Consider the following 26,492-nt stretch of genomic DNA (forward strand, 5'->3'; position numbering starts at 1 on the left):
TCATAAAGGTTGAAAATACACAAGGAAATAAATAAATGACTTATGGTACCTGGGGACGTGTGTGGGACAGGTGTGGGACAGGTGTGGGACAGGTGTGGGACAGATGTGAGACAGGTGTGAGACAGGTGTGAGTGTCTGGTGGTGTTAATGAGTGTCTGGTGGTGTTAGTGAGGGTCTGGTGGTGTTAGTGAGTGTCTGGTGGTGTTAGTGAGTGTCTGGTGGTGTTAGTGAGTGTCTGGTGGTGTTAGTGACTGCCTGGTGATGTTAGTGAGTGCCTGGTGGTGTTAGTGAGTGTCTGGTGGTGTTAGTGAGTGTCTGGTGGTGTTAGTGAGTGTCTGGTGGTGTTAGTGAGTGTCTGGTGGTGTTAGTGAGTGTCTCCTGGTGTTAGTGAGTGTCTGGTGGTGTTGTGAGTGTCTGGTGGTGGTGTTGGTGAGTGCCTGGTGGTGTTAGGTCTGGTGGTGTTAGGTGTCTGGTGGTGTTAGTGAGTGTCTGGTGGTGTTGAAGTGCCTGGTGGTGTTAGTGAGTGTCTGGTGGTGTTAGTGAGTGTCTGGTGGTGTTAGTGAGTGTCTGGTGGTGTTAGTGAGTGTCTGGTGGTGTTAGTGAGTGCCTGGTGGTGTTAGTGAGTGCCTGGTAGTGTTAGTGAGTGTCTGGTGGTGTTAGTGGAGTGTCTGGTGGTGGTGTTAGTGAGTGCCTGGTGGTGTTAGTGAGTGTCTGTTGGTGTTAGTGGGTGCCTTGGTGTTGGTAGTGCCTGGTGGTGTTAGTGTGAGTGTCTGGTGGTGTTAGTGAGTCTGGTGGTGTTAGTGAGTGTCTGGTGGTGTTAGTGAGTGTCTGGTGGTGTTAGTGAGTGTCTGGTGGTGTTAGTGAGTGTCTGGTGGTGTTAGTGAGTGTCTGGTGGTGTTAGTGAGTGTAGAGCCTCACCTGGTGCTGGCCGACCCTCACCTGGTGTTGGTTGGGCCTCACCTGGTGCTGGCCGACCCTCACCTGGTGTTGGCCGACCCTCACCTGGTGCTGGCCGACCCTCACCTGGTGCTGGCCGACCCTCACCTGGTGCTGGCCGACCCTCACCTGGTGCTGGCCGACCCTCACCTGGTGTTGGCCGACCCTCACCTGGTGCTGGCCGACCCTCACCTGGTGCTGGCCGACCCTCACCTGGTGCTGGCCGACCCTCACCTGGTGCTGGCCGACCCTCACCTGGTGCTGGCTGACCCTCACCTGGTGCTGGCCGACCCTCACCTGGTGCTGGCCGACCCTCACCTGGTGCTGGCCGACCCTCACCTGGTGCTGGCCGACCCTCACCTGGTGCTGGCCGACCCTCACCTGGTGCTGGCCGACCCTCACCTGGTGCTGGCCGACCCTCACCTGGTGCTGGCCGACCCTCACCTGGTGTTGGTAGAGCCTTATGGGGAGGTGAGGGCCTGGTCGAGCCTCACCGAGCAGGACCTCACGTGTGGTGGTCAGTGGCGGGAGTCACTCAAACACAGGGTCGAGGAGTTCTCAAATTAGGTAGCCTGACCCTTGATGCCCTTGTGAGGTGTGTTGTGTTGTGTTGCGTTGTGTATTGTTGTTGTGTTTTGTGTAGTGTTGTTTTGTTGTGTTGTGTTGTGTTGTATTGTGTTGACTATTGCCGTTTTGTTATCCACCCTTGTACTGATTTCTTGGTGGGGGAGAAGAGGAAGGGGTGAGGAAAGGTGGAAGTAATAAATTGAGATGAAACAGAGAGGAACCCAAGACACTCTACCCCCCCTCCCCACCACTACCCCCCCTCCCCACCACTACCCTCACCACTGCCCCCACCACTACCCCCCACCACTACCCCTCCACTCCCCGGACCAACTTATTAAAAACTAAATCACCACCCGCCAGACCACCCAGGAGTACTAATGATCATAGAGTTTAACCTAATTATATTTTGCTGAGAAATTAAAACAATTATGAGCGACGGTAAATCTTAAATCACCCTAACGCTAACCTAACCTAACCTAACCTAACCTAACCTAACCTAACCTAACCTAAATCTTAAACCGGTCCGCGGACCTTCGATTGGGATCCACTGGCCCAAGGGGGAGGGTCGTACACTCACCTACTGTAGTGCCCGTAACAGTAGTGGTACCATAAGCTATTGTAGGGAGTATGTCTAGTCCACTAAAACCAAGAGTTAGGAGTGTGTGTGTGTGTGTGTGTGTGTGTGTGTGTGTGTGTGTGTGTATGTATAATAATAATAATATTTACGGTTTATTGAAAGAGCATAGCAGCCGGAATGCTGAAATTATACAGTTACATAATTGGGGAATGGGTCACTTGATTGACAAATAATATACAAGTAACATAAGTGATACAAATATGATATATAATGACTAGGTGGGAAGAAGGTTATACTACAGGGCATTTCAATATAGTGATAGTGCCAAAAGGTAAGATTAACTGGGAGTGAACACACTGGTTGATTACAAGTTATTGATAATTTCTACAATGGTTGGGACTGGGCAGTTCTTATGCGCTGAGTACGTGCTCGTATGGGCTGGATGCGGTTGTGGTGTCGAACAGCAATTCTCGGGCGAGGGATCTCGGGTGGTAGTAGGAGCCGGTGTCGACGATGGTGCAGAAGCTTCTCACCAAATTTGCAGACGAGGTCGTGGAGATGGTCAGAGAGAGCCGAGTGGGTCAGTGTGTTGAGCGCTTCTTGATATGTGGAGTAGGAAGGGGAGAGAATAATCTGTGTGTGTGCGTGTGTGTGTGTGTGTGTGTGTGTGTGTGTGTGGTGGTGTTGTTGTTGTGTCGTCACAGTGTTATGACCTTCTAAGACGTTATCACCACACTACTGTACTACCGGAGTTTTATTGTGTCGTAAAGTATTAATGCGTATCCGTGTGTGTGTTTGGGGAGGACAGCCACACATGCTGCCGCCAAAAATAGTGCGGGTCAAGTTGTGATGGACGCCTGGCACACCTGATATTGGGATAGTTTAGAAGACTTAATAACTCTCACAGGTGAACTATGTGAGGCAGCCACCCACCCACCTCCCTCCCTCCCTCTCCAGTCTCCCACGTCCCTTCCTCTCTCTTTCCAGCCACCCATCTCCGTCAGCCACCCACCTCCGTCCAGCCACCCACCCACCTCCCTCCCTCTCCAGTCTCCCACGTCCCTTCCTCCCTCTTTCCAGCCACCCATCTCCGTCAGCCACCCCACCTCCGTCAGCCACCCACCCACCCACCACCTCCGTTAGCCACCCACTTCTCTTCGTCACTTGCCGCCTCTCTCCAGCTCCCACCACCCTGAGCCACCCGCATCTTCCAGTAATCTACCCACCCGCATCCTCCCCTCCCCTCCCCAGCTACCCGCCAACCTCATCCGCCCAATTCCCTCAGTTGCTTGCCACCCTCAGTCATATCCATCCTCCGGTCATCCATTAAACCAACCGTCACTCACCTCCCTCCACCCATGCACCACCCTCAGCCACCCACCACCCTCAACCACCCACCACTATTAACCACCCACCACCATCAACCCTCAACCACCCACCACCCGCCACCATTAACCACCCACCACCCACCACCACCCACTACCACCCTCAGCCATACCGGGTCAGATGAGAACGTATTTGCTGACCGTTAAAACTCCTCAGTAACGTCAGCATCATTTTGTCTGACCTTAATAGAGAGCCTCGTGAATTAAATGAGGCAGTTAAATACGTTATGACGTTTGCAGTTTGGGATGGAAACATTTTTCAAACTTACAAAAACTCTAAGGGTGTAATTTTGTGTTGGTTAATATAGTCCGTTAAAAACCGTTTCACCTCATAGTTTTAAAAATTTGAATATTTAACTTGGGATGGATTGAGAATCCATCATATGTGGCGCAGCTTAAGTGAGTCAGGCGTCGTTCCACATCCTAAGTCTCGGAATTAAACTTACGAGCTATAGAGAACCTGTTGTTTGTGTCGTTGATTAAGTGAGACAGATAGTGTGTCTCATCTCTAGGTAAGAGATAAATATAACTTAGGAAATTTTAAGATTCTGTAGCTATGTGAGACAGTAGACGCGTTCTCACATCTTCGAGTTAGGGGATATAGTTTACTTACAAAGCAATACGACTTAGCACGGTGGTGGCTCTTAGGGTAGGGTAGGGCAGGGCATGGTAGGGTAGGGAGTATGTGGTAGGGGCGGGGGCCAGTGTGGGAGCAGGGGGCGAGAGGTGATACAGCCAAGAACGGGGCGGGGCATGGTAGGGTATGGCGGGGCATAGGGTATGGTAGGGTAGGGCAGGGCGGGGCATGGTAGTGTAGGGCGGGGCATAGTAGGGTAGGGCGGGGCATAGTAGAGTAGGGCGGAGCGGGGCATGGTAGGGCGGGCCGGGGCATGGAAGGTCGGGCCGGGGCATGGTGGAGCAGGGCGGGGCAACACCATCCATCAATACTTGAGAAATCACCCGTCAACCTTGTCCATTTGTTACAATACAGCCCGACCCTTGTTGACACGCCTCCACACCTTGTCACGCCTCACACCTTGTCACACCTCCACACCTTGTCATACCTCCACACCTTGTTACGGTTCCACACCTTGTCACACTTCCACACCTTGTCATACCTCCACACCTTGTCACACCTCCACACCTTGTCACACCTCCACACCTTGTCACACCTCCACATAGTTATCAAAGAAAAAAATCATCTTGAAAGAAGTGAATGATTGGCGTTTTAAACACGTTCATTAAATTTATGTTTTTATCATTTGTGATTAAAGCAAAGCGGAGAAAGGGATCTTTAAACCGGGTCACGTTATGAGGTTGTGTAAACAATAATACGACCGTAAAATGTTTTGGGAATTATGTGTTGTGTAAACGAAAGAGAGTAAACATGTCTGGGACAGGTTCTAAGCTGTGTAAACAATAGGGTAAAAAACATATTTGGACAGGTAATGCCACATAGAAAAAAAAAAACCGACTGGGAATATTTATGTACTCGTGGTGAGTGGGGAAACGTGGAGACAGGTTATGTGTTATGTAAACAAAGGGTGAGTGTGGGGGACGTGGTGGTGGCAGCGGTATCAGGTGATCACTGCCACCACCACCTATCTGATAATGGCATTTCAATTAACTCTGGTAATGTTTGTTGCTGAATATCGTCGCCTTCTCTATCACCAAGCATCTCGTGTTCCAGTATTGATCCCTCATGGTGTTCCTACCTATCTTACCTTACCTACCTACCTACCTACCTACCTACCTACCTACCTACCTACCTACCTACCTACCTACCTACCTACCTACCAACCTACCTACCTACCTACCTACCTACCTACCTACCTACCTTACCTACCTTACCTTACCAGCCTATCTTGCCTACCTTACCTACCAACCTACTTACCCACCTACCTGCACCTCCCCTACACCTCTCCCTACACCACACACACACACACACACACACACACACACACACACACACAGGATGTGTTTGACTGAGGCTGAATGATTTCCAGGTGTGTCCTCCCTCCTCCTCCCTCCCCCTCCTCCTGCTCCTCCTACCTCCTCCTTTCCTCTTTCTTTTCCTCCTCTTTCTTCCTTTACCTACACCTCCCCGTTTCTCCCTCCTGGCCTGCTCCTCCTCTCCTCCTCCTCCCTATCCCCATCCCCTCCTCCCCTGCTCTTCCTCCTCCTCCCTACTATTCTTTTACCATCTCCCTCCTCTCCCCTCCCTCCTTCCCCTTCCCCCCCTCCGTCTCCTCCCCCACCTCACCTCCCCTGGGTGTACCTCGCCCTAGTCTATTTTTACTCAGACTCACCGGCCTCTAAAGGTACCTCAAGACCTCCTCCTCCACTTCCTTCTTCTCCCCTTCCTCTTCCTCCTCTTCCTTCTTCTCCCCTTCCTCCTCCTCTTCCTTTTCCCCTCTTCTCCTCCTCTCATTCCTTACATTCTCCCATCTCCTCCTCTTCTCCTCCTCCTCTTCTCTCCTCCCATTTTTTCCTATTCTTTTATTACATCTATCCCCCTTTCTCCTCCTCCAGATACCCAAGCCACCATCTTCCCACACCAGGGGCCTATATACCCCACCATATACAGCTTCATTGCGGTACCGGATGAGAGAAGCCTCATGTATCACCTCCTCTCTCAGCTGTCTCTCTCCTTGTTCCTCCTCTCTCTCTCAGCTGTCTCTCTCCTTGTTCCTCCTTTCTCTCAGCTGTCTCTCTCCTTGTTTCCTCCTCTCTCTCAGCTGTCTCTCTCCTTGTTCCTCCTTTCTCTCAGCTGTCTCTCTCCTTGTTCCTCCTTTCTCAGCTGTCTCTCTCCTTTTTCCTCCTTTCTCTCAGCTGTCTCTCTCCTTGTTCCTCCTTTCTCAGCTGTCTCTCTTCTTGTTTCCTCCTCTCTCTCCAGCTGTCTCTCTCCTTGTTCCTCCTTTCTCTCAGCTGTCTCTCTCCTTGTTCCTCCTTTCTCTCAGCTGTCTCTCTTCTTGTTCCTCCTTTCTCAGCTGTCTCTCTCCTTGTTCCTCCTTTCTCAGCTGTCTCTCTCCTTGTTCCTCCTTTCTCCTAGCTGTCCTCTTTCCTTGTTCTCCTTTCTCTCCTTTGTCTCTCCTTTTCCTCTTTCTCCCCACCTGTCTCTCTCCTTGTTCCTCCTTTCTCTCCAGCTGCCTCTCTTCTTGTTCCTCCTCTCTCTCAGCTGTCTCTCTCCTTGTTCCTCCCTTTCTCTCCTCTGCCTCTCTTCTTGATCCTCCTTTCTCTCAGCTGTCTCTCTTCTTGTTCCTCCTTTCTCAGCTGTCTCTCTCCTTGTTCCTCCTTTCTCTCAGCTGTCTCTCTTCTTGTTCCTCCTTTCTCTCAGCTGTCTCTCCTTGTTCCCTCTCCTTTCTCTCAGCTGTCTCTCTTCTTGTTCCTCCTTTCTCCCAGCTGTCTCTCTCCTTGTTCCTCCTTTCTCTCAGCTGTCTCTCTCCTTGTTCCTCTCCCTTCTCTCAGCTGTCTCTCTCCTTGTTCCTCCTTCTCTCAGCTGTCTCTCTCCTTGTTCCTCCTTTTCTCTCAGCTGTCTCTCTCCTTGTTCCTCCTTTCTCTCAGCTGTCTCTTTCCTTGTTCCTCCTTTCTCTCAGCTGTCTCTCTCCTTGTTCCTCCTTTCTCCCAGCTGTCTCTCTCCTTGTTCCTCCTTTCTCTCAGCTGTCTCTCTCCTTGTTCCTTCCTTTCTCTCAGCTGTCTCTCTCCATACCCTCTTTTCTCTCCAGCTGTCTCTCCTTGTTCCTCCTTTCTCTCAGCTGTCTCTCTCCTTGTTCTCCTCTCTCTCAGCTGTCTCTCCTTGTTCCTCCTTTCTCTCAGCTGTCTCTCTCTTCCCATCTTTCCTCAGCTGTCTCTCTCCATACCCTCCTTTCTCTCAGCTGTCTCCTCCTTGTTCCTCCTTTCTCTCAGCTGTCTCTCTCCTTGTTCCTCCTTTCTCTCAGCTGTCTCTCCCTTGTTCTCCCTTTCTCTCAGCTGTCTCTCTCCTTGTTCCTCCTTTTCTCTCAGCTTCTGTCTCTCCTTGTTTCCTCCTTTCTCTCAGCTGTCTCTCCTTGTTCCTCCTTTCTCTCAGCTGTCTCTCTCCTTGTTCCTCCCTTCTCTCAGCTGTCTCTCTCTACCCCTTTCTCTCAGCTGTCTCTCCATACCTTCTTCTCTCAGCTGTCTCTCTCTACCTCCTTCTCTCAGCTGTCTCTCCTCCCTTCTCTCCAGCTGTCTCTCCATACCCTCCTTCTCTCAGCTGTCTCTCTACCCCTCCTTCTCTCAGCTTTGTCTCTCTACCCCTCCTTCTCTCAGCTGTCTCTCTCCTACCCTCCCTTCTCTCAGCTGTCTTTCTCCATACCCTCCCTTCTCTCAGCTGTCTCTCTCTGCCCCCCTTTCTCTCAGCTGTCTCTCTCTACCCCTCCTTCTCCAGCTGTCTCTCTCTACCCTCCCTTCTCTCAGCTGTCTCTCCTACCCTCCCTTCTCTCAGCTGTCTCTCTCCCTCCCTTCTCTCATGTCTCTCTCTACCCTCCTTCTCTCAGCTGTCTTTCTCCATACCTCCCTTCTCAGCTGTCTTTCTCCATACCCTCCTTCTCTCAGCTGTCTCTCTCTACCCCTCCTTCTCTCAGCTTCTTTTCTCCTACCCCCTTTCTCTCAGCTGTCTCTCTCTACCTCCCTTCTCTCAGCTGTCTCTCTCCATACCTTCTTCTCTCAGCTGTCTCTCTACCTCCTTCTCTCAGCTGTCTCTCTCCATGCCTTCTTCTCTCAGCTGCCTCTCTCTACCTCCCTTCTCTCAGCTGTCTCTCTCCACTTCCTTCTTCTCTCAGCTGTCTCTCTCTACCCTCCTTCTCTCAGCTGTCTCTCTCCCTACCCTCCCTTCTCTCAGCTGTCTCTCTCCATACCTTCTTCTCTCAGCTGTCTCTCCTACCTCCCTTCTCTCAGCTGTCTCTCTCCGCCTTCTTCTCTCAGCTGTCTCTCTCTACCCTCCCTTCTCTCAGCTGTCTCTCTCTACCCTCCTTCTCTCAGCTGTCTCTCTCTACCTCCCTTCTCTCAGCTGTCTCTCTCCTACCTTCTTCTCAGCTGTCTCTCTCTACCTCCCTTCTCTCAGCTGTCTCTCTCCACCCCTCCCTTCTCTCAGCTGTCTCTCTCTACCTCCCTTCTCTCAGCTGTCTCTCTCCTACCCTCCTTCTCTCAGCTGTCTCTCTCTACCCCTCCTTCTCTCAGCTGTCTCTCTCCTTACCCTCCCTTCTCTCAGCTGTCTCTCTCTACCTCCTTCTCTCAGCTGTCTCTCTCCCATACCTTCTTCTCTCAGCTGTCTCTCTCTACCTCCCTTCTCTCAGCTGTCTCTCCTACCCTCCTTCTCGCTGTCTCTCTCTACCCTCCCTTCTCTCAGCTGTCTCTCTCTACCCTCCTTCTCTCATGTTTCTCCCCCTTCTTCTCTCAGCTGTCTTTCTCCATACCCCCCTTTCTCTCAGCTGTCTCTCTCTCCCTCCTTCTCTCAGCTGTCTCTCTCCATACCTTCTTCTCTCGCTGTCTCTCTCTACCTCCCTTCTCTCAGCTGTCTCTCTCCATACCTTCTTCTCTCAGCTGTCTCTCTCTACCCTCCCTTCTCTCAGCTGTCTCTCTCTTCCCTCCTTCTCAGCTGTCTTTCTCCATACCCTCCCTTCTCTCAGCTGTCTCTCTCTACCCTCCCTTCTCTCAGCTGTCTCTCTCTACCCTCCCTTCTCTCAGCTTCCTTCCATACCTTCTTCTCTCAGCTGTCTCTCTCACCCTCCTTCTCTCAGCTGTCTCTCTCTACCCTCCCTTCTCTCAGCTGTCTCTCTCTACCTCCCTTCTCTCAGCTGTCTCTCTCCATCTTCTTCTCAGCTGTCTCTCTCCTCCTTTGTTCCTTTCTCAGCTGTCTTCTCTCCCTTCTCTCAGCTGTCTCTCTCTACCCTCCTTCTCTCTTTCTTCTCTCACTGTCTCTCCTACCTTCTTCTCTCAGCTGTCTCTCTCCTACCTCCCTTCTCAGCTGTCTCTCTCTACCTCCCTTCTCTCAGCTGTCTCTCTCTACCCCTCCTTCTCTCAGCTGTCTCTCTCCATACCCTCCTTCTCTCAGCTGTCTCTCTCTACCCTTCCTTCTCTCAGCTGTCTCTCTCCATACCCTCCCTTCTCTCAGCTGTCTCTCTCTACCCTTCCTTCTCTCAGCTGTCTCTCTCTACCCTTCCTTCTCTCAGCTGTCTCTCTCTACCCTCCCTTCTCCAGCTGTCTCTCTCCATACCTTCTTCTCTCAGCTGTCTCTCTCTACCCTCCTTCTCTCAGCTGTCTCTCTCTACCCTCCTTCTCTCAGCTGTCTCTCTCCATACCCTCCCTTCTCTTGTCTCTCTCTCCTCCCTTCTCTCAGCTTTCTCACCACCCTCCCTTCTCTCAGCTGTCTCTCTCTACCCTCCCTTCTCTCAGCTGTCTCTCTCCTCCCTTCTCTCAGCTGTTCTCTTCTCTACCCTCTCCTTCTCTCTGTGTCTCTCTCTACCCTCCCTTCTCTCATGTCTCTCTACCCTCCCTTCTCGCTGTCTCTCTCCCATCCTTCTTCTCTCAGCTGTCTCTCTCCATACCTCCTTCTCTCAGCTGTCTCTCTCACCTCCTTCTCTCAGCTGTCTCTCTCCCTCCTTCTCTCAGCTGTCTCTCTCCGCCTTCTTCTCTCAGCTGTCTCTCCCTTACCCTCCTTCTCTCAGCTGTCTCTCTCTCCCCTTCTCTCATGTCTCTCTCTACCTCCTTCTCTCAGCTGTCTCTCTCCATACCCTTCTTCTCTCTGTCTCTCTCTCTCTCCCCTTCTCTCAGCTGTCTCTCTCTACCCCCTTTCTCTCAGCTGTCTCTCTCTACCCTCTCCTTCTCTCAGCTGTCTTTCTCCATACCTTCTTCTCTCAGCTGTCTCTCTCCATCCCTCCCTTCTCTCAGCTGTCTCTCTCTACCCTCCCTTCTCTCAGCTGTCTCCATCCTTCTTCTCTCTTCTGTCTCTCTCTCCTCCTTCTCTCAGCTGTCTCTCTCTACCCTCCTTCTCTCAGCTGTCTCTCTCTACCTCCTTCTCTCGCTGTCTCTCTCTAGCCTCCCTTCTCTCAGCTTCCATCTCTCTACCTCCTTCTCTCGCCTCCTTCCCTGTCAACTGTCCATCTCCTTGCCTTCCCTTCTGTCAACTGTCCATCTCCTTGCCTTCCCTTCTGTCAACTGTCCATCTCCTTGCCTTCCCTTCTGTCAACTGTCCATCTCCTTGCCTTCCCTTCTGTCAACTGTCCATCTCCTTGCCTTCCCTTCTGTCAACTGTCCATCTCCTTGCCTTCCTTCTGTCAACTGTCCATCTCCTTGCCCTCCTTCTGTCAACTGTCCATCTCCTTGCCTTCCCTTCTGTCAACTGTCCATCTCCTTGCCTTCCCTTCTGTCAACTCCATCTCCTTGCCTTCCCTTCTGTCAACTGTCCATCTCCTTGCCTTCCCTTCTGTCAACTGTCCATCTCCTTGCCTTCCCTTCTGTCAACTGTCCATCGTCCTACGCGTCTCAAGGACAGCTTCTGAGGATATGTCGTTCTTGTGATGCCACTATAGCTCTTAAGGTTAATAGTCATTGGGTTTATTTTACTCTACACTTATAAGATGTTTACAGATAGAAAATGGCGGTAAGCTCTTAATAACGGACTTCTCTCTCGATATAACGGATTTTCATATTTATATAGTTTGTTTGATGTGGGTTTTGCATATAACAGACTCGAAATAACGGACTTTTATATTTATATAATTCGTTAGATGGAGGTTTCACATGGCAGGACCTCGATATAATGAACTCCCCTCACCATGCATTCCGTTAAATCGAGGGTTCACTATAAAGCGGTCTAAAACAATTACGGTGAACTGAGCTGATAAATTTTGTTTGTCTTTTGGTTAATTAGCGTCACCATAAGTTATTAGAGGGTGACTATACGTGGTTTTATTACAGGTATATTACAGGTATATATATTACAGGTGGTGACGGGATAAACTTATTTGTCAGGTGAGGATTGATTGGTGTTGGTAATGTTGTCATAATTCAATCTGATGTAAATAGAGTGTGTGTGTCAGGGTGTAGGGTGTGTCAGGGTGGGTGTGTCGGGGTGTAGGGTGTGTGGGTGTGTAGTGTGTGGGGTGTAGGTGTGTGTGGGGTGTGTCGGGGTGTAGGGTGTGTCGGGGTGGGGGGTGTGTCGGGGTGTAGGTGTGTGTGGGTGTGTCGGGGCGTGGGGGAGTGGGGGTGTAGGGGCGTGGGGTGTGTCAGGGGTGTAGGGGGGTGGGGTGTGTCAGGGGGTGTAGGGGTGTGGGGTGTGTGGGGGCGTGGGGGGTGTAGGGTGTGTGTGGGGCGTGGGGGCGTGGGGGTGTGGGGTGTGTGTGGCAGGGGGTGTGGGGGTGTGTGGGCGGGGTGTGTAGGGTGTGTGGGGTGTGTGGGGCGTGGGGTGTGTGGGGTGTTTAGGGGCGTGGGGTGTGTCGGGGTGTAGGGTGTGTGTGGCGGGGGTGGGAGGGGCATGGGGGTGTGGGGAGGGGTGTGTAGGGGGTGTAGGGAGTGGGGTGTGTCAGGGGGGTGTGGGGGGGTGTGTAGGGGCGTGGTGTGTCGGGGTGTAGGGGTGTGTGTGGGGTGTGGGGGCGTGGGGTGTGGGGTGTGTGTCAGGGGTGTGGGGCGTGGGGTGTGTCGGGGGGGTGTAGGGAGTGGGGTGTGTGCGGGGCGTGGGGGTGTGGGGGTGTGTGTGGGGTGTGGGGGTGGGGTGTGTGGCGGGTGAGGGGTGTAGGGTGTGTGTGTGTGTGTGTGTGTGTGTGTGTGGCGGGTGTAGGGTGTGTGTGTGTGTGTGTGTGTGTGTGTGTGTGTGTGTGTGTGTGTGTGTGTGTGTGTAGGAGGGTGTAAATATGTGCTCGTGGAGGCATACAGTGGGATGGTTGGACCCAACAATGCCAGGCCACATTATACTGTACAACCTGAAGTGGGTGACGTGTGGCGCCTCTCCTCTTCCTCTTCCCTTTCTTCCTCTCTCTTCCTCCTCTTTCCCCTCCCTCCTCTCCTTCTCCCTCTCTCCTCTCTCTCTCTCTTCATTCATCTTCCTCCTCCTCTTTCTCTCTCTCTTCCCCTCCTCCTCTGTCCACACCCCACAGTATATCAGGCCTTACCCCCACCCTGACACAGGAAATACTTGCCGTCACCAAGCATAGTTGTCACAAACTGTCAACAGAATGGTGACCTGAACTACGTCAGGACAAGAACTTAACGAAGGTGTAACATAAACAGTACAAGTTGGAGGTGATTTTGGGTGAAAAATAGAAGAGAATTTGAGTTGGTTTTGTAGTGTATTGAACTATGGAGAATATGAACACAGGGATGTATGTGCTGTGTGTTTGTTTGTCTGTGTTTTTTGTATGTTTGTCATCCAGCTATGATACAATGATATGAGTTGGTGAGTTATGAGGTGACTAAAGAGGCCGATATGGGACCGGCAGAGACGATCACAGATGTTGCATATGTGGGGGCCTACATCTAGTGTGGGAGGGGCGGTGGCAGCGTCTTTCCTGCATTGTTGCTTGTCTGCCTCGGTATGCAGTCGGGCTAACAAAATGTATTGACACCTTCTCGTGTGGTGCTCCTCCAAGCGTTACGGTGTGGAGTAATCGTCTCCCAGGTGAGGGGGTCGATTTGGCACCTTTTTTCAGGTTTGCACACACACACACACACACACACACACACACACACACACACACACACACACACACACACAAACTTAATGAGCCAGGAGGTAGAGAGTATGATGAGCCTCGGGTGGTTCAGGTATACGTCACCCCTCGCCGCCACCTGGAGATTGAAAGACCCGAGTTTATGAAGCGGTGACGTGAATACTCCAACCAGGGAGAGAGAGAAAAAAAATGTCATATGCAAATCATCATGGGGAAATTTCAGTGCCAAATTGGAAGGGAAGAATTTAGTGATGTATCTCTGGGAAAAATTGGTTGCTGGAGGCTGGAGAGAGAGGGGCGGGTGGAGAAGAGAACGAAGAGGAGACATAACGAGGAGAGAGAGACAGAGAGAGCGAGAAGTCTGCCTCGGGGGGAAAATACACACAAAATGAGAATTGATTCATATGACTTTATTTTTATTCGCCATTACGTGAAAATTAAATAGAAAGGTAATTTAGAAAGACCTCAGAGTGTACAAGGAGAAGGGACGTGTTTTATTTATTTTTATATTACCTGTTAACAGAAGACACCTGTTAATAGAAGACACCTGTTAATAGAAGACACCTGTTAATAGAAGACACCTGTTAATAGAAGACACCTGTTAATAGAAGACACCTGTTAATAGAAGACACCTGTTAATAGAAGACACCTGTTAATAGAAGACACCTGTTAATAGAAGACACCTGTTAATAGAAGACACCTGTTAATAGAAGACACCTGTTAATGAAGACACCTGTTAATAGAGACACCTGTTAACAGAAGACACCTGTTAATAGAAGACACCTGTTAATAGAAGACACCTGTTAATAGAAGACACCTGTTAATAGAAGACACCAGTTAATAGAAGACACCTGTTAATAGAAGACACCTGTTAACAGAAGACACCTGTTAATAGAAGACACCTGTTAATAGAAGACACCTGTTAATAGAAGACACCTGTTAATAGAAGCACCTGTTAACGAAGACACCTGTTAATAGAAGCACCTGTTAATAGAAGACACCTGTTAATAGAAGACACCTGTTAATAAGACACCTGTTAATAGAAGACACCTGTTAATAAAGAGACACCTGTTAATAGAAGACACCTGTTAATAGAAGACACCTGTTAACAGAAGACACCTGTTAATAGAAGACACCTGTTAATAGAAGACACCTGTTAATAGAAGACACCTGTTAATAAGACACCTGTTAACAGAAGACACCTGTTAATAGAAGACACCTGTTAATAGAAGACACCTGTTAACAGAAGACACCTGTTAATAGAAGACACCTGTTTAAAGACACCTGTTAACAGAAGACACCTGTTAATAAGACACCTGCTAATAGAAGACACCTGTTAACAGAAGACACCTGTTAATAGAAGACACCTGTTAATAGAAACAGTAATAGAAGCACCTGTTAACGAAGACACTGTTAATAGAAGACACCTGTTAATAGAAGACACCTGTTAACAAGACACCTGTTAATGAAGACACTGTTAATAGAAGACCAGTTAACAAGAAGACACCTGTTAATAGAAGACACCTGTTAATAAAGACACCTGTTAATATAAGACACCTGTTAACAAGACACCTGTTAATATAAGACACCTGTTAACAGAAGACACCTGTTAATAGAGGACACCTGTTAACAGAAGACACCTGTTAACAAGACACCTGTTAATAGAAGACACCTGTTAACAGAGACACCTGTTAACAGAAGACACCTGTTAATAGAAGACACCTGTTAATAGAAGACACCTGTTAATAGAAGACACCTGTTAATAGAAGACACCTGTTAACAGAAGACACCTGTTAACAGAAGACACCTGTTAATAAAGACACCTGTTAACAGAAGACACGTAACAGAAGACACCTGTTAATAGAAGACACCTGTTAATAGAAGACACCTGTTAATAGAAGACACCTGTTAATAGAAGACACCTGTTAATATAAGACACCTGTTAATAGAGCACCTGTTAATAGAAATGGTAAAGGTTTAATTAACTCTGTACAGGTAATGGTGGTTATTGACAGGTGTGTGAAGAGGTAAACTGATTATTGGGAACGTGTGATTAGCCTCCCCCCCACACACACACGTTTTGTAGTGTGGTGGTGGTGGGGGAGTGGTGTTAGTGGGGGTGGTAGTAGTGGTGGTGGTGGTAGTGGTAGTGATGGTGGTGGCACTGGTGGTGGTGGACACTGTATAATTAGTTCTGTGCGGCCGCAGTTCGACACCTAAGGCTGAGTTGTCGCCACCACCACCACTTTCCACCACCACCACTACCACCACCACCACCACCACCACTACCACCACCACTACCACCATCACCACCACCATCACCACCATCACTACCTCTACCACACTACAAAACGCTGTGGTGGTGGTGGTGGTGGTGGTGGTGGTGGTGGTGGTAGTAGTGGTGGTGGTGGTGGGGTCGGGTCCAGCTGAGGTAATTACTGTGACTGGTTAGGTCATTAACGCCACAAAAGATAGATAGATAATTAATGGACAATGTACCGTACAGGAGAACTGAATACAATACTGCTTTTATCAGTTACTATGGCAATTGTAATTTATTCCTTATTTAATGGTGGGCTGTGGTCTCCAACCCTCAGATATGTGGATGGTAATTAGGGTTAGTTTAGGTGCGGGAGGACTGGCAGTTCTATGGGGGAGGAGTCAGGTATTAGATTCCCAAAAAAAAACAAAGACTATCAATCCCCAAAAAAAAATTCACCCTACTGACCCACCAACCACCCACCAACCACCCACCCACCCAGTCAACCATAACCTTTGACCTGTCCTCCTGCCCTCAGAAACTAAACACAAAGGTCATCACATTAGATCACTCACTAACAAGGTCAATTCTGTTATATCCGGTTTTAATCGCGTGTTGGTTTTGTCCACCACTGAGTTATGATGTAGAGTGACACAAACGCACGCGCGCACACACACACACACACACACACACCCTGCTCGCTGGAAATATGTCGACGACTCCACCATTGGGATCAGCGTCAACAATTCTGCTCCCCTTCTTGCCCTTCAGGATTTATTGAACAGTCTCCAAAACTGGGCCACCAACCAAGTCACCATCAACCATACCAAGACCATGGTTATGCACATCAACCTCTCCTCCGACATTGTCCCACCTCCTTCCATACCCTAGGTCCGAAACCTCCAGGTTGTAGATTCCACAATCCTCGGCGTCACCATAGACAACAAACTAAATTGGAAACCACACGTCAGTGAAGTTGTCAAAGCCTCCAGTTTCCGTCCACCTGCTCCGCCGACTCAAGTCCCTCGGGTTCACACGAGCTCCTCAGTGTTTACACAACATTCATACTTCCCAAGCTCACCTATGCCAACCCCACCTGGTCTTCCTCCTAAATGCCACACAACGTAAACACCTAGAAAAGTTCAAAGAGGGCATAAAATTATTCTCTCCTCTTCCTACTCCACATATCAAGAAGCGCTCAACACACTGACCCTTTCGACTCTCACTGACCATCACCACGACCTCATCTGCAAATTTGGTAAGAAGCTTCTACACCATCCCCGACACCGGCTCCTACTACCACCTGACATCCCCTGTCCGAGGTGCTGTTCGACACCAAACCGCATCCAGCCCATACGTGCTGAACCAATCGCTATAAGAACAGCCCAGTCCCAACCATTGTAAAATTATCAATAACATGTAATAAATCAGTGTATTCACTCGGTAACACTGCTCCTTACACTGTCACTATGTTGAAATGAACTGTAGTTTGAGCTGATCCCCATCTAAGTTATTATATGTCTTATTTGTGTCATATGTTACTTGTATATTATTTGTAACTCGTAACCCATTCCCCAAATATGTAACTGTATATTTTCAGCCTTCTGGCTGCCAAGCTCTTCAATAAACCGTTAATTATTATTATTATTATTACACACGCGCACGCACACACACACACACACACACACACACACACACACACACACACACACACACACACACACACACACACACACACACACACGCACATAGACAGGCAGACAGACAGACGTGGGTTGTGATTGATTAAGTACTACCCATCTGATTACGTGTTTAATGAGCTAGAATTGGTTGTGGTGGTGGTGGTGGTGGTGTTGGTGGTTGTGGTAGTGGTGGTTGGTGGTTGTAGTGTTGGTGGTGGTTGGTGGTTGTAGTGTTGGTGGTGGTGTTGGTGGTTATAGTGTTGGTGGTGGTGGATGTGGTTGAGAATGTGTAATATAACCTGCTAATATTACCTCTTTGACAGACGATATGCAACAAACCTAACCTAGCAAACCAAACCTAACCTAGCAAACCAAACCTAACCTAACCGCTGCTGGTGTGTATGAGGTTATGTTATGTTATGTTAGGTTATGTCTTGTTATGTCTTATGTTATGTTAGTTACCGCTGCCGGTGTGTGTGAGGACCTGACCCTCGCCTTAACTAACACGTTACGTCCTCCAGATAAATCACAAAGAAAAATGAACCTAATTAACTTTCCTGATTATAAATTAAAACTTAACTCATTTGTGAGATAAGTTTTCATTTACTAATTTTTAATAACCATGAACCGCTGGATGAATTATTATTACCATTTTTAACAGATTATTTGTATATCTTGTGATTATTATTGTATCAGAAGGTAATTAGTAATGTCTTGGGTATAGTAATTAGGCGTAGGCAGGTGTTATAGATTGAAGTGATTACCTGGATTATAATGTATGAGTATTGTTATTATTATTATTATTATTATTATTATTATTATTATTATTATTATTATTATTATTATTATTATTATTGTTATTGTTATTATTATTATTATTATTATTATTATTATTGTTATTGTTATTATTATTATTATTATGATTATTATTATTGTTATTATTATTATTGTTATTATTATTATTATTATTATTATTATTATTATAATTATTATTATTATTATTATTATTATTATTATTATTATTATATGGTGAACTGAATGCTAAAATACACAGGAAATAAACCCAGTTAGTTTTGTAATTAACTAAACTTACTAGGGCCACCACACCACCACACCCCACCACATCCCACCCCACCCCACCCCACCCCCACCCCACCCTCACCCCACCCCCTCCACCACCACCCCTCCACACCCACCCCACCCCTCCCCACCCCACCATCCCACCCCTCACCACCCCACCCCTACCACCATCCCACCCCCCTCACCACCCCACACCACCCCCACCCCACCCCACCCCTCCCACCACCACCCCCTCACCACCATCCCACCCCCTCCCACCCCACCCCACCCCACCCACCCCCCCCTCACCCACCCCCCTCACCTACCCCACCCCTCCCCACCACCCACCCACCCCACCCAAACCCACCACACCTCCCATTCCACCACGGCCCCAGCTATGCCTGTGTTGTGTGATTCAGCTCAGAACAGGACCCAGAACCCATCCCCTACTCCACCACACTACTGGACCTCCCTGACACGCTTCCTCCAACACCTGTAAACAACCTACTGCTGCTGCTGCTTACACTAAATACCTTCTTCAGTGTTTGGCTGGCAGGTGCTGGGGTCAAGGCCCTCAGTGGGGTCAAGGCCTCAGTGGGGGTCAAGGCCTCGGTGGGGACAAGGCCTCGGTGGTGGACAAGGCCTCGTGGTGGACAAGGCCGGTGGGGGTCAAGGCCTGGTGGGGGACAAGGACCTCGGTGGGGACAAGGCCTCGGTGGGGGACAAGGCCTCGGTGGGGACAAGGCCTCGGTGGGGGACAAGGCCTCGGTGGGGCAAGGGCCTCGGTGGGGTCAAGGCCTCAGTGGTGGACAAGGCCTCGTGGGGGACAAGGCCGTGGGGACAAGGCCTCGGTGGGGGACAAGGCCTCGGTGGGGGACAGGGCCTCGGTGGGGGACAAGGCCTCGGTGGGGGACAAGGAGGCCTCGGTGGGGGGACAGGCCTCGGTGGGGACAAGGCCTCGGTGGGGGGACAAGGCCTCAGTGGGGGACAAGGCCTCGGTGGGGGACACAAGGCCTCGGTGGGGGACAAGGCCTCGGGTGGGGGGGACAAGGCCTCAGTGGGGACAAGGGCCTCGGTGGGGGACAAGGCCTCAGTGGGGGGACAAGGCCTCGGTGGGGACAAGGCCTGGTGGGGACAGGCCTCGGTGGACCGTGGGTGGGGGACAAGGCCTCGTGGGGACAGGCCTCGGTGGGGACAAGGCCTCGGTGGGGGACAAGGCCTCGTGGGGGACAAGGCCTCGTGGGGAACAAGGCCCGGTGGGGACAAGGCCTCGGTGGGGACAAGGCCTCGTGGGGGACAGGCCTCGGGGGGACAAGGCCTCGGTGGGGACAAGGCCTCGGTGGGGACAAGGCCTCGGTGGGGACAAGGCCTGGTGGGGACAAGCCTGCTCGGTGGGGGACAAGGCCTCGGTGGGGGACAAGGCCTCGGTGGTGGGGACAAGGCCTCGGTGGGGACAAGGCCTCGGTGGGGGACAAGGCCTCGGTGGGGGGGACAAGGCCTCGGTGGGGACAAGGCCTCAGTGGGGGACAAGGCCTCAGTGGGGGACAAGGCCTCGGTGGGACAAGGCCTCGGTGGGGGCAAGGCCTCGGTGGGGACAAGGCCTCGGTGGGGGACAAGGCCTCGGTGGGGGACAAGGCCTCGGTGGGGGACAAGGCCTCGGTGGGGGACAAGGCCTCAGTGGGGACAAGGCCTCAGTGGGGGCGGCTGGTGGGGGACAAGGCCTCGGTGGGGGACAAGGCCTCAGTGGGGACAAGGCCTCGGTGGGGGACGGGCCTCGGTGGGGGACAAGGCCTCGGGTGGGGACAAGGCCTCGGTGGGGGGACAAGGCCTCGGTGGGGGACAAGGCCTCAGTGGGGACAAGGCCTCGGTGAGGACAAGGCCTCGGTGGGGGACAAGGCCTCGGTGGGGGACAAGGCCTCAGTGGGGGACAGGCCTCGGTGGGACAAGGCCTCGGTGGGGGACAAGGCCTCGGTGGGGGACAAGGCCTCGGTGGGGACAAGGCCTCGGTGGGGGACAAGGCCTCGGTGGGACAAGGCCTCGGTGGGGACAAGGCCTCGGTGGGGGACAAGGCCTCGGTGGGGGACAAGGCCTCGGTGGGGGGACAAGGCCTCGTGGGGACAAGGCCTCGGTGGGGACAAGGCCTCGGTGGGGGACAAGCCTGGGGTGGGGGACAAGGCCTCGGTGGGGGACAAGGCCTCGGTGGGGGACAAGGCCTCGGTGGGGGAGTGGGGGACAGGCCGTGGGGACAAGGCCTCGGTGGGGACAAGGCCTGGTGGGACAAGGCCTGGTGGGGACAAGGCCTCGGTGGGGGACAAGGCCTCAGTGGGGGACAAGGCCTCAGTGGGGGACAAGGCCTCGTGGGGGACAAGGCCTCAGTGGGGACAAGGCCTCGGTGGGGGACAAGGCCTCGGTGGGGACAGGCCTCAGTGGGACAAGGCCTCAGTGGGGGACAAGGCCTCGGTGGGGGACAAGGCCTCGGTGGGGGACAAGGCCTCGGTGGGGGACAAAGGCCTCGGTGGGGGACAAGGCCCGGTGGTGGACAAGGCTCGGTGGGGGGACAAGGCCTCGGTGGGGACAAGGCCTCGGTGGGGACAAGGCTCGGTGGGGACAAGGCTCGGTGGGGGACAAGGCTGTGGGGGACAAGGTCTCGGTGGGACAAGGCCTCGGTGGGGGACAAGGCCTCGGTGGAGACAAGGCCTGTGGGGACAAGGCCTCGGTGGGGGACAAGGCCTCGGTGGGGACAAGGCTCGGTGGGGGACAAGGCCCGGTGAAAGGCCTCAGTGGGGGACAAGGCCTCGGTGGGGGGACAAGGCCTGTGTGGGGACAAGGCCTCGGTGGGGGACAAGGCCCTCGGTGGGGACAAGGCCTCGGGGGGGGACAAGGCCTCGTGGGGACAAGGCCGGGGGGACAAGGCCTCGGTGGGGACAAGGCCTCGGTGGGGAGGCCTGGTGGGGGGACAGGCCTCGGTGGGGACAAGGCCTCGGGGGAAGGTGGTGGGGACAAGGCCTCGGTGGGGACAAGGCCTCGTGGGGGAAGGTCGGTGGGGACAAAGGCTCGTGGGGAAGGCCTGGGGACAAGGCTGGTGGGGGACACGGTGGGGGACAAGGCGGTGGGGGTGGGGACAAGGCTGTGGACAGCCCGGTGGGAACCAAGGCCGGTGGGGACAAGGCCTCGGTGGGGACAAGGCCCTCGGTGGGGGACAAGGCCTGTGGGGGACAAGGCCTCGGTGGGGGACAAGGCCTCGGTGGGGACAAGGCCTGGTGGGGACAAAGGCCTCGGTGGGGGACAAGGCCTGGTGGGGGACAAGGCCTGTGGGGACAAGCCTGTGGGGACAGGCCTCGGTGGGGACAAGGCCTCGGTGGGGACAAGGCCTCGGTGGGGTGGGACAAGGCCTGTGGGGACAAGCTCGGTGGGGACAAGGCCGGTGGGGGACAAGGCCGGTGGGGACAAGGCCTCGGTGGGGACAAGGCCTCGGTGTGGGGACAAGGCCTCGGTGGGGACAAGACCTCGGTGGGGACAAGGCCTCGGGTGGGGACAAGGCCTCGTGGGGGGGACAAGGCCTGTGGGGGACAAGGCCTCGGTGGGGACAAGGCCTCGGTGGGGACAAGGCCTCGGTGGGGGGACAAGGCCTCTGGTGGGGGGACAAGGCCTCGGTGGGGACAAGGCCTCGTGGGGACAAGGCCTCGGGTGGGGACAAGGCCTCAGTGGGGGCAAGGCCTCTGTGGGGGACAAGGCCTCGGTGGGGACAAGGCCTCGGTGGGGACAAGGCCTCGGTGGGGACAGGCTCGGGGACAAGGCCTCGGTGGGGGACAAGGCCCGGTGGGCAAGGCCTCGGTGGGGACAAGGCCTCGGTGGGGACAAGGCCTCGTGGGGACAAGGCCTGTGGGGACAAGGCCTCGGTGGGGACAAGGCCTCGGTGGGGGAATGTTGGGGACAAGGCCTCGGTGGGGACAAGGCCTGGTGGGGGGACAAGGCCTCGGTGGGGGACAAGGCCTGGTGGTGGACAAGGCCTCGGTGGGGGGACAAGGCCTCGGTGGTGGACAAGGCCTCGGTGGGGACAAGGCCTGGTGGGGGACAAGGCCCGGTGGGGGACAAGGCCTCGGTGGGGACAAGACCGGGACACTCGGTGGGGACAAGGCCTCGGTGGGGACAAACGGTGACAAGACCCGGTGGGGGACAGACTCGATGGGGACAAGGCCTCGGTGGGGACAAGGCGGGACAAGACCTCGGTGGGGACAGACCTCGGGTGGGGGACAAGGCCCTCGGTGGGGGACAAGGCCTCGGTGGGGACAAGGCCTCGGTGGGGGACAAGGCCCTCGGTGGGGACAAGGCCCCGGTGGGGGACAAGGCTCTGGGTGGGGACAAGCCTCAGTGGGGGGCAAGGCCTGGGTGACAAGGCCTCGGTGGGGGACAAGGCCTCGTGGGGGACAAGGCCTCGTGGGGACAAGACCTCGGTGGACAAGGCTCGTGGGGACAAGGCCTCGGTGGGGACAAGGCCGGTGGGGGACAAGGCCTGGTGGTGACAAGGCCTCGGTGGGGACAAGGCCTCGGTGGGGACAAGGCCTCTGGTGGGGGACAAGGCCTCGGTGGGGGACAAGGCCTCGGTGGGGGGACAAGGCCTCGGTGGTGACAAGGCCTCGTGGTGGGACAAGGCCCGGTGTGGGACAAGGCCTCGGTGGGGACAGCCCTGTGGTGGCAAGGTCCGGTGGGGACAAGGCCTCGGTGGGGGACAAGGCCTCGGTGGTGACAAGGCCTCGGTGGGGGACAAGGCTCTGTGGGGACAAGGCCTCGGTGGGGACAAGGCCTCGGTGGGGACAAGGCCTCGGGGACAAGACTCGGTGGGGGACAAGACCTCGGTGGGGACAAGGCCTCGTGGGGACAAGGCCTCGGTGGGACAAGGCCTCGGTGGGGACAAGACCGGTGGGGACAAGGCCTCGGTGGGGGACAAGGTCTCGGGGACAAGGCCCGGTGGGGGACAAGGCCTCGGTGGGGGACAAGGCCTCGGTGGGGGGACAGGCCTCGGTGGGGACAAGGCCTCGGTGGGGGACAAGGCCTCGGTGGGGACAAGACCTCGGTGGGGACAAGGCCCTCAAGCTGTGGGGACAAGGCCTCGGTGGGGACAAGGCCTCGGTGGGGGACAAGGCCTCGGTGGGGGACAAGGCTCGGTGGGGGACAAGGCCTCGGTGGGGGACAAGGCCCGGTGGGGGGACAAGGCCTCGGGTGGGGGACAAGGCCTCGTGGGGACAAGGCCTCGGTGGGGGACAAGGCCTGGTGGGGACAAGGCCTCGGTGGGGACAAGGCCCGGGGTGACAAGGCCTCGGTGGGGACAAGGTGGGGACGGGGCAAGGCCTCGGGGACAAGCTCGGTGGGGGACAAGGCCTCGGTGGGGGACAAGGCCTCGGTGGGGACAAGGCTCGGTGGGGGACAAGGCCTCGGTGGTGACAAGGCCTGGGGGGGACAAGGCCTCGTGGGGGACAAGGCCCTTGGGGGACAAGGCCTCGGTGGGGGACAAGGCCTCGGTGGGGACAAGGCCGGTGTGGGGACAAGGCCTCGTGGGGGACAAGGCCTCGTGGTGACAAGGCCTGGTGGGGGACAAGGCCTCGGTGGGGACAAGGCCTGTGGGACAAGGCCTGTGAAGGCCTCGTGGTGGGGACAAGGCCTCGGTGGGGGACAGACTGTGGGGACAAGGCCTCGGTGGTGGACAAGGCTCGGTGGGGACAAGGCCTCGTGGGGGACAAGGCTCGGTGGGGACAAGGCCTCGGTGGGGACAAGGCCTGTGGGGACAAGGCCTCGGTGGGGACAGGCAAGACCGGTGGGGGACAAGGCCCGGTGGGGACAAGGCCCGGTGGGGACAAGGCCTCGGTGGGGGACAGGGACAAGACCAGGGGACAAGGCCTCGGTGGGGGACAAGGCCTCGGTGGGGTGGGGACAAGGCCCGGTGGGGACAAGGCCTCGGTGGGGACAAGGCCTCGGTGGGGGGACAAGGCCTCGGTGGGGAGGCAAGGCTCAGTGAAGGCCCGGTGGGGACAAGGCTCGGTGGGGACACAGCCCGGTGGGGACAAGGCTCGGGACAAGGCCTGGTGGGGACAAGGCCTCGGTGGGGGGACAAGGCCTCGGGGGACAAGGCTCTGTGGGGACAAGGCCTCAGTGGGGACAAGGCTCGGTGGGGACAAGGCCTCGGTGGGGGACAAGGCCTGGTGGGGGACAAGGCCTGGTGGGACAAGCCTGGTGGGGACAAGGCCTCGGTGGGGGACAAGGCCTGGTGGGGACAAGGCCGTGGTGACAAGGCCTCGGTGGGGGACAAGGCCTCGGTGGGGGACAAGGCCTCGTGGGGACAAGACCTCGGTGGGGGACAAGGCTCGGTGGGGACAAGGCCTGTGGGGGGGGACAAGGCCTCGGTGGGGACAAGACCTCGTGGGGACAAGGCCTCGGAACAAGGCCTCGGTGGGGACAAGGCCTCGGGGAGCGGTGGGGACAAGGCCTCGGTGGGGGACAAGACTCGGTGGGGACAAGGCCTCGGTGGGGACAAGGCCTGGTGGGGGACAAGGCCTCGGTGGGGGACAGACAAGGCCTCTGTGGGGACAAGACCTCGGTGGGGACACAAGGCCTCGGTGGGGACAAGGCCCGGTGGGGGACAAGGCCTCGGTGGGGGACAAGGCCTCGGTGGGGGACAAGCATGGGGACAAGGCCCGGTGGGGACAAGGCCTCGGTGGGGACAAGGCCTCAGTGGGGGTCAAGGCCTCGGTGACAAGGCCTCGGTAGCGGTGGGGGACAAGGCCCTCGGTGGGGACAAGGCCTCGGTGGGGACAAGACTCGGTGGGGGACAAGGCCTCGGTGGGGACAAGGCCCGGTGGGGACAAGGCCTCGGTGGGGACAAGGCTCGGTGGGGGGGACAAGGCCCGTGGGGACAAGCTGTGGGGACAAGGCCTCGGTGGGGACACAAGGCCTCGGTGGGGGACAAGGCCCGGTGGGGGGACAAGGCCGGGGGGTGGGGACAAGGCTCGGTGGGGGACAAGGCTCGGTGGGGACAAGGCTCGGTGGGGACACAAGGCCTCGTGGGGAACAAGACTCGGTGGGGACAAGGCTCGGTGGGGACAAGGCCTCGGTGGGGACAAGGCCCGGTGGGGACAAGCGGGGGAGGCCGGTGGGACAAGGCCTGGTGGGGACAAGCCCGGTGGGGGACAAGCCTCGGTGGGGACAAGCTCGGGGGACAAGGCCTCGGTGGGGGACAAGGCCTGGTGGGGGACAAGGCCTCGGTGGGGACAAGCAGGCCAAGCCCGGTGGGGGACAAGGCCTGGTGGGGGGACAAGGCCTCGGTGGGGGGACAAGGCCTCGGTGGGGGACAAGGCCTGGTGGGGACACAAGGCCTCGGTGGGGACAAGGCCTGGTGACAAGGCCTCAGTGGGGGACAAGGCCTCGGTGGGGACAAGGCCTCGGTGGGGGACAAGGCCCGGTGGGGGGGACAAGGCCTCGGTGGGGGACAAGGCCTGGGACAAGGCCTCAGTGGGGACAAGGCCCGGTGGGGACAAGGCCTCGGTGGGGGACAAGGCCTGCTGGGGACAGGCCTCGGTGGGGAAAAGGCCTCAGTGGGGGGCAAGGCCTCGGTGGGGGACAAGGCCGTGGGGGGGGGACAAGGCCTGGTGGGGACAAGGCCTCGGTGGGGGACAAGGCCTGTGGGGGACAAGGCCTCGGTGGGGGACAAGGCCTACTGTGGGGGAAAAGGCCTGGGGACAAGGCCTCGGTGGGGGGACAAGGCTCGGTGGGGGCAAGGCCGGTGGCGGGGACAAGGGTGGGGAGCTGTGGGGAGGCCTCGGTGGGGGACAAGGCTCGGTGGTGGAGGTCTCATCATAACAACATTGGTTTGATCTTACACCTCAGCTATTGACAGGTTTAAACAAATGGAAAAATACAAGGTGGATGAATAACAGTTTAGTTGTTATTGGGTGATGTGACAACCTATTGGAAGATGTTTAGTTGACGTTAGGTTAGGTTAGATTAGTTTAGGTTAGGTTAGGTTAGTAGTGTTGAGTTTAGTTTATGTTAGGTTAGGTTAGTTTAGTTTTGGGTCGCTGTATTATAAACTCGATATAATTTTCCCTATTCGAAAGATTAAAAGGAGGATGGTGGTTAATCCTGGAACAGGAGTCGGATAGACACACACACACACACCCACACACACACACACACACACACACACACACACACACACCTCAAACACAAGAAGCTGGTTTAGTAATAAGAATGGTCCGTTACACTAAGAATCAGGGTTTATTATGAACACAAAACGTATTGGTGTGTGTGTGTGTGTGTGTGTGTCCGTCCGTCCGTCCGTCCGTCCGCCCC

General features: G+C 54.7%; 1 protein-coding gene across 1 annotated transcript; it reads left to right on the forward strand.

Moving 5' to 3' along the window:
• Positions 1–19,783: 19,783 nt before the first annotated feature.
• On the forward strand, positions 19,784–24,494 carry LOC121859791 (glycine-rich protein 23-like; the record flags this gene model as incomplete). Its single annotated transcript, XM_042356770.1, has 4 exons — positions 19,784–19,874; positions 20,046–20,116; positions 22,330–22,504; positions 24,198–24,494. Coding segments are annotated over 4 exons (634 nt in total), but the record flags the coding sequence as incomplete, so codon positions are not given.
• Positions 24,495–26,492: the final 1,998 nt, after the last annotated feature.

This window comes from Homarus americanus, unplaced genomic scaffold (genome assembly GCF_018991925.1).
Source record: "Homarus americanus isolate GMGI-L3 unplaced genomic scaffold, GMGI_Hamer_2.0 scaffold23499, whole genome shotgun sequence".
NCBI classification, from domain to species: domain Eukaryota; kingdom Metazoa; phylum Arthropoda; class Malacostraca; order Decapoda; family Nephropidae; genus Homarus; species Homarus americanus.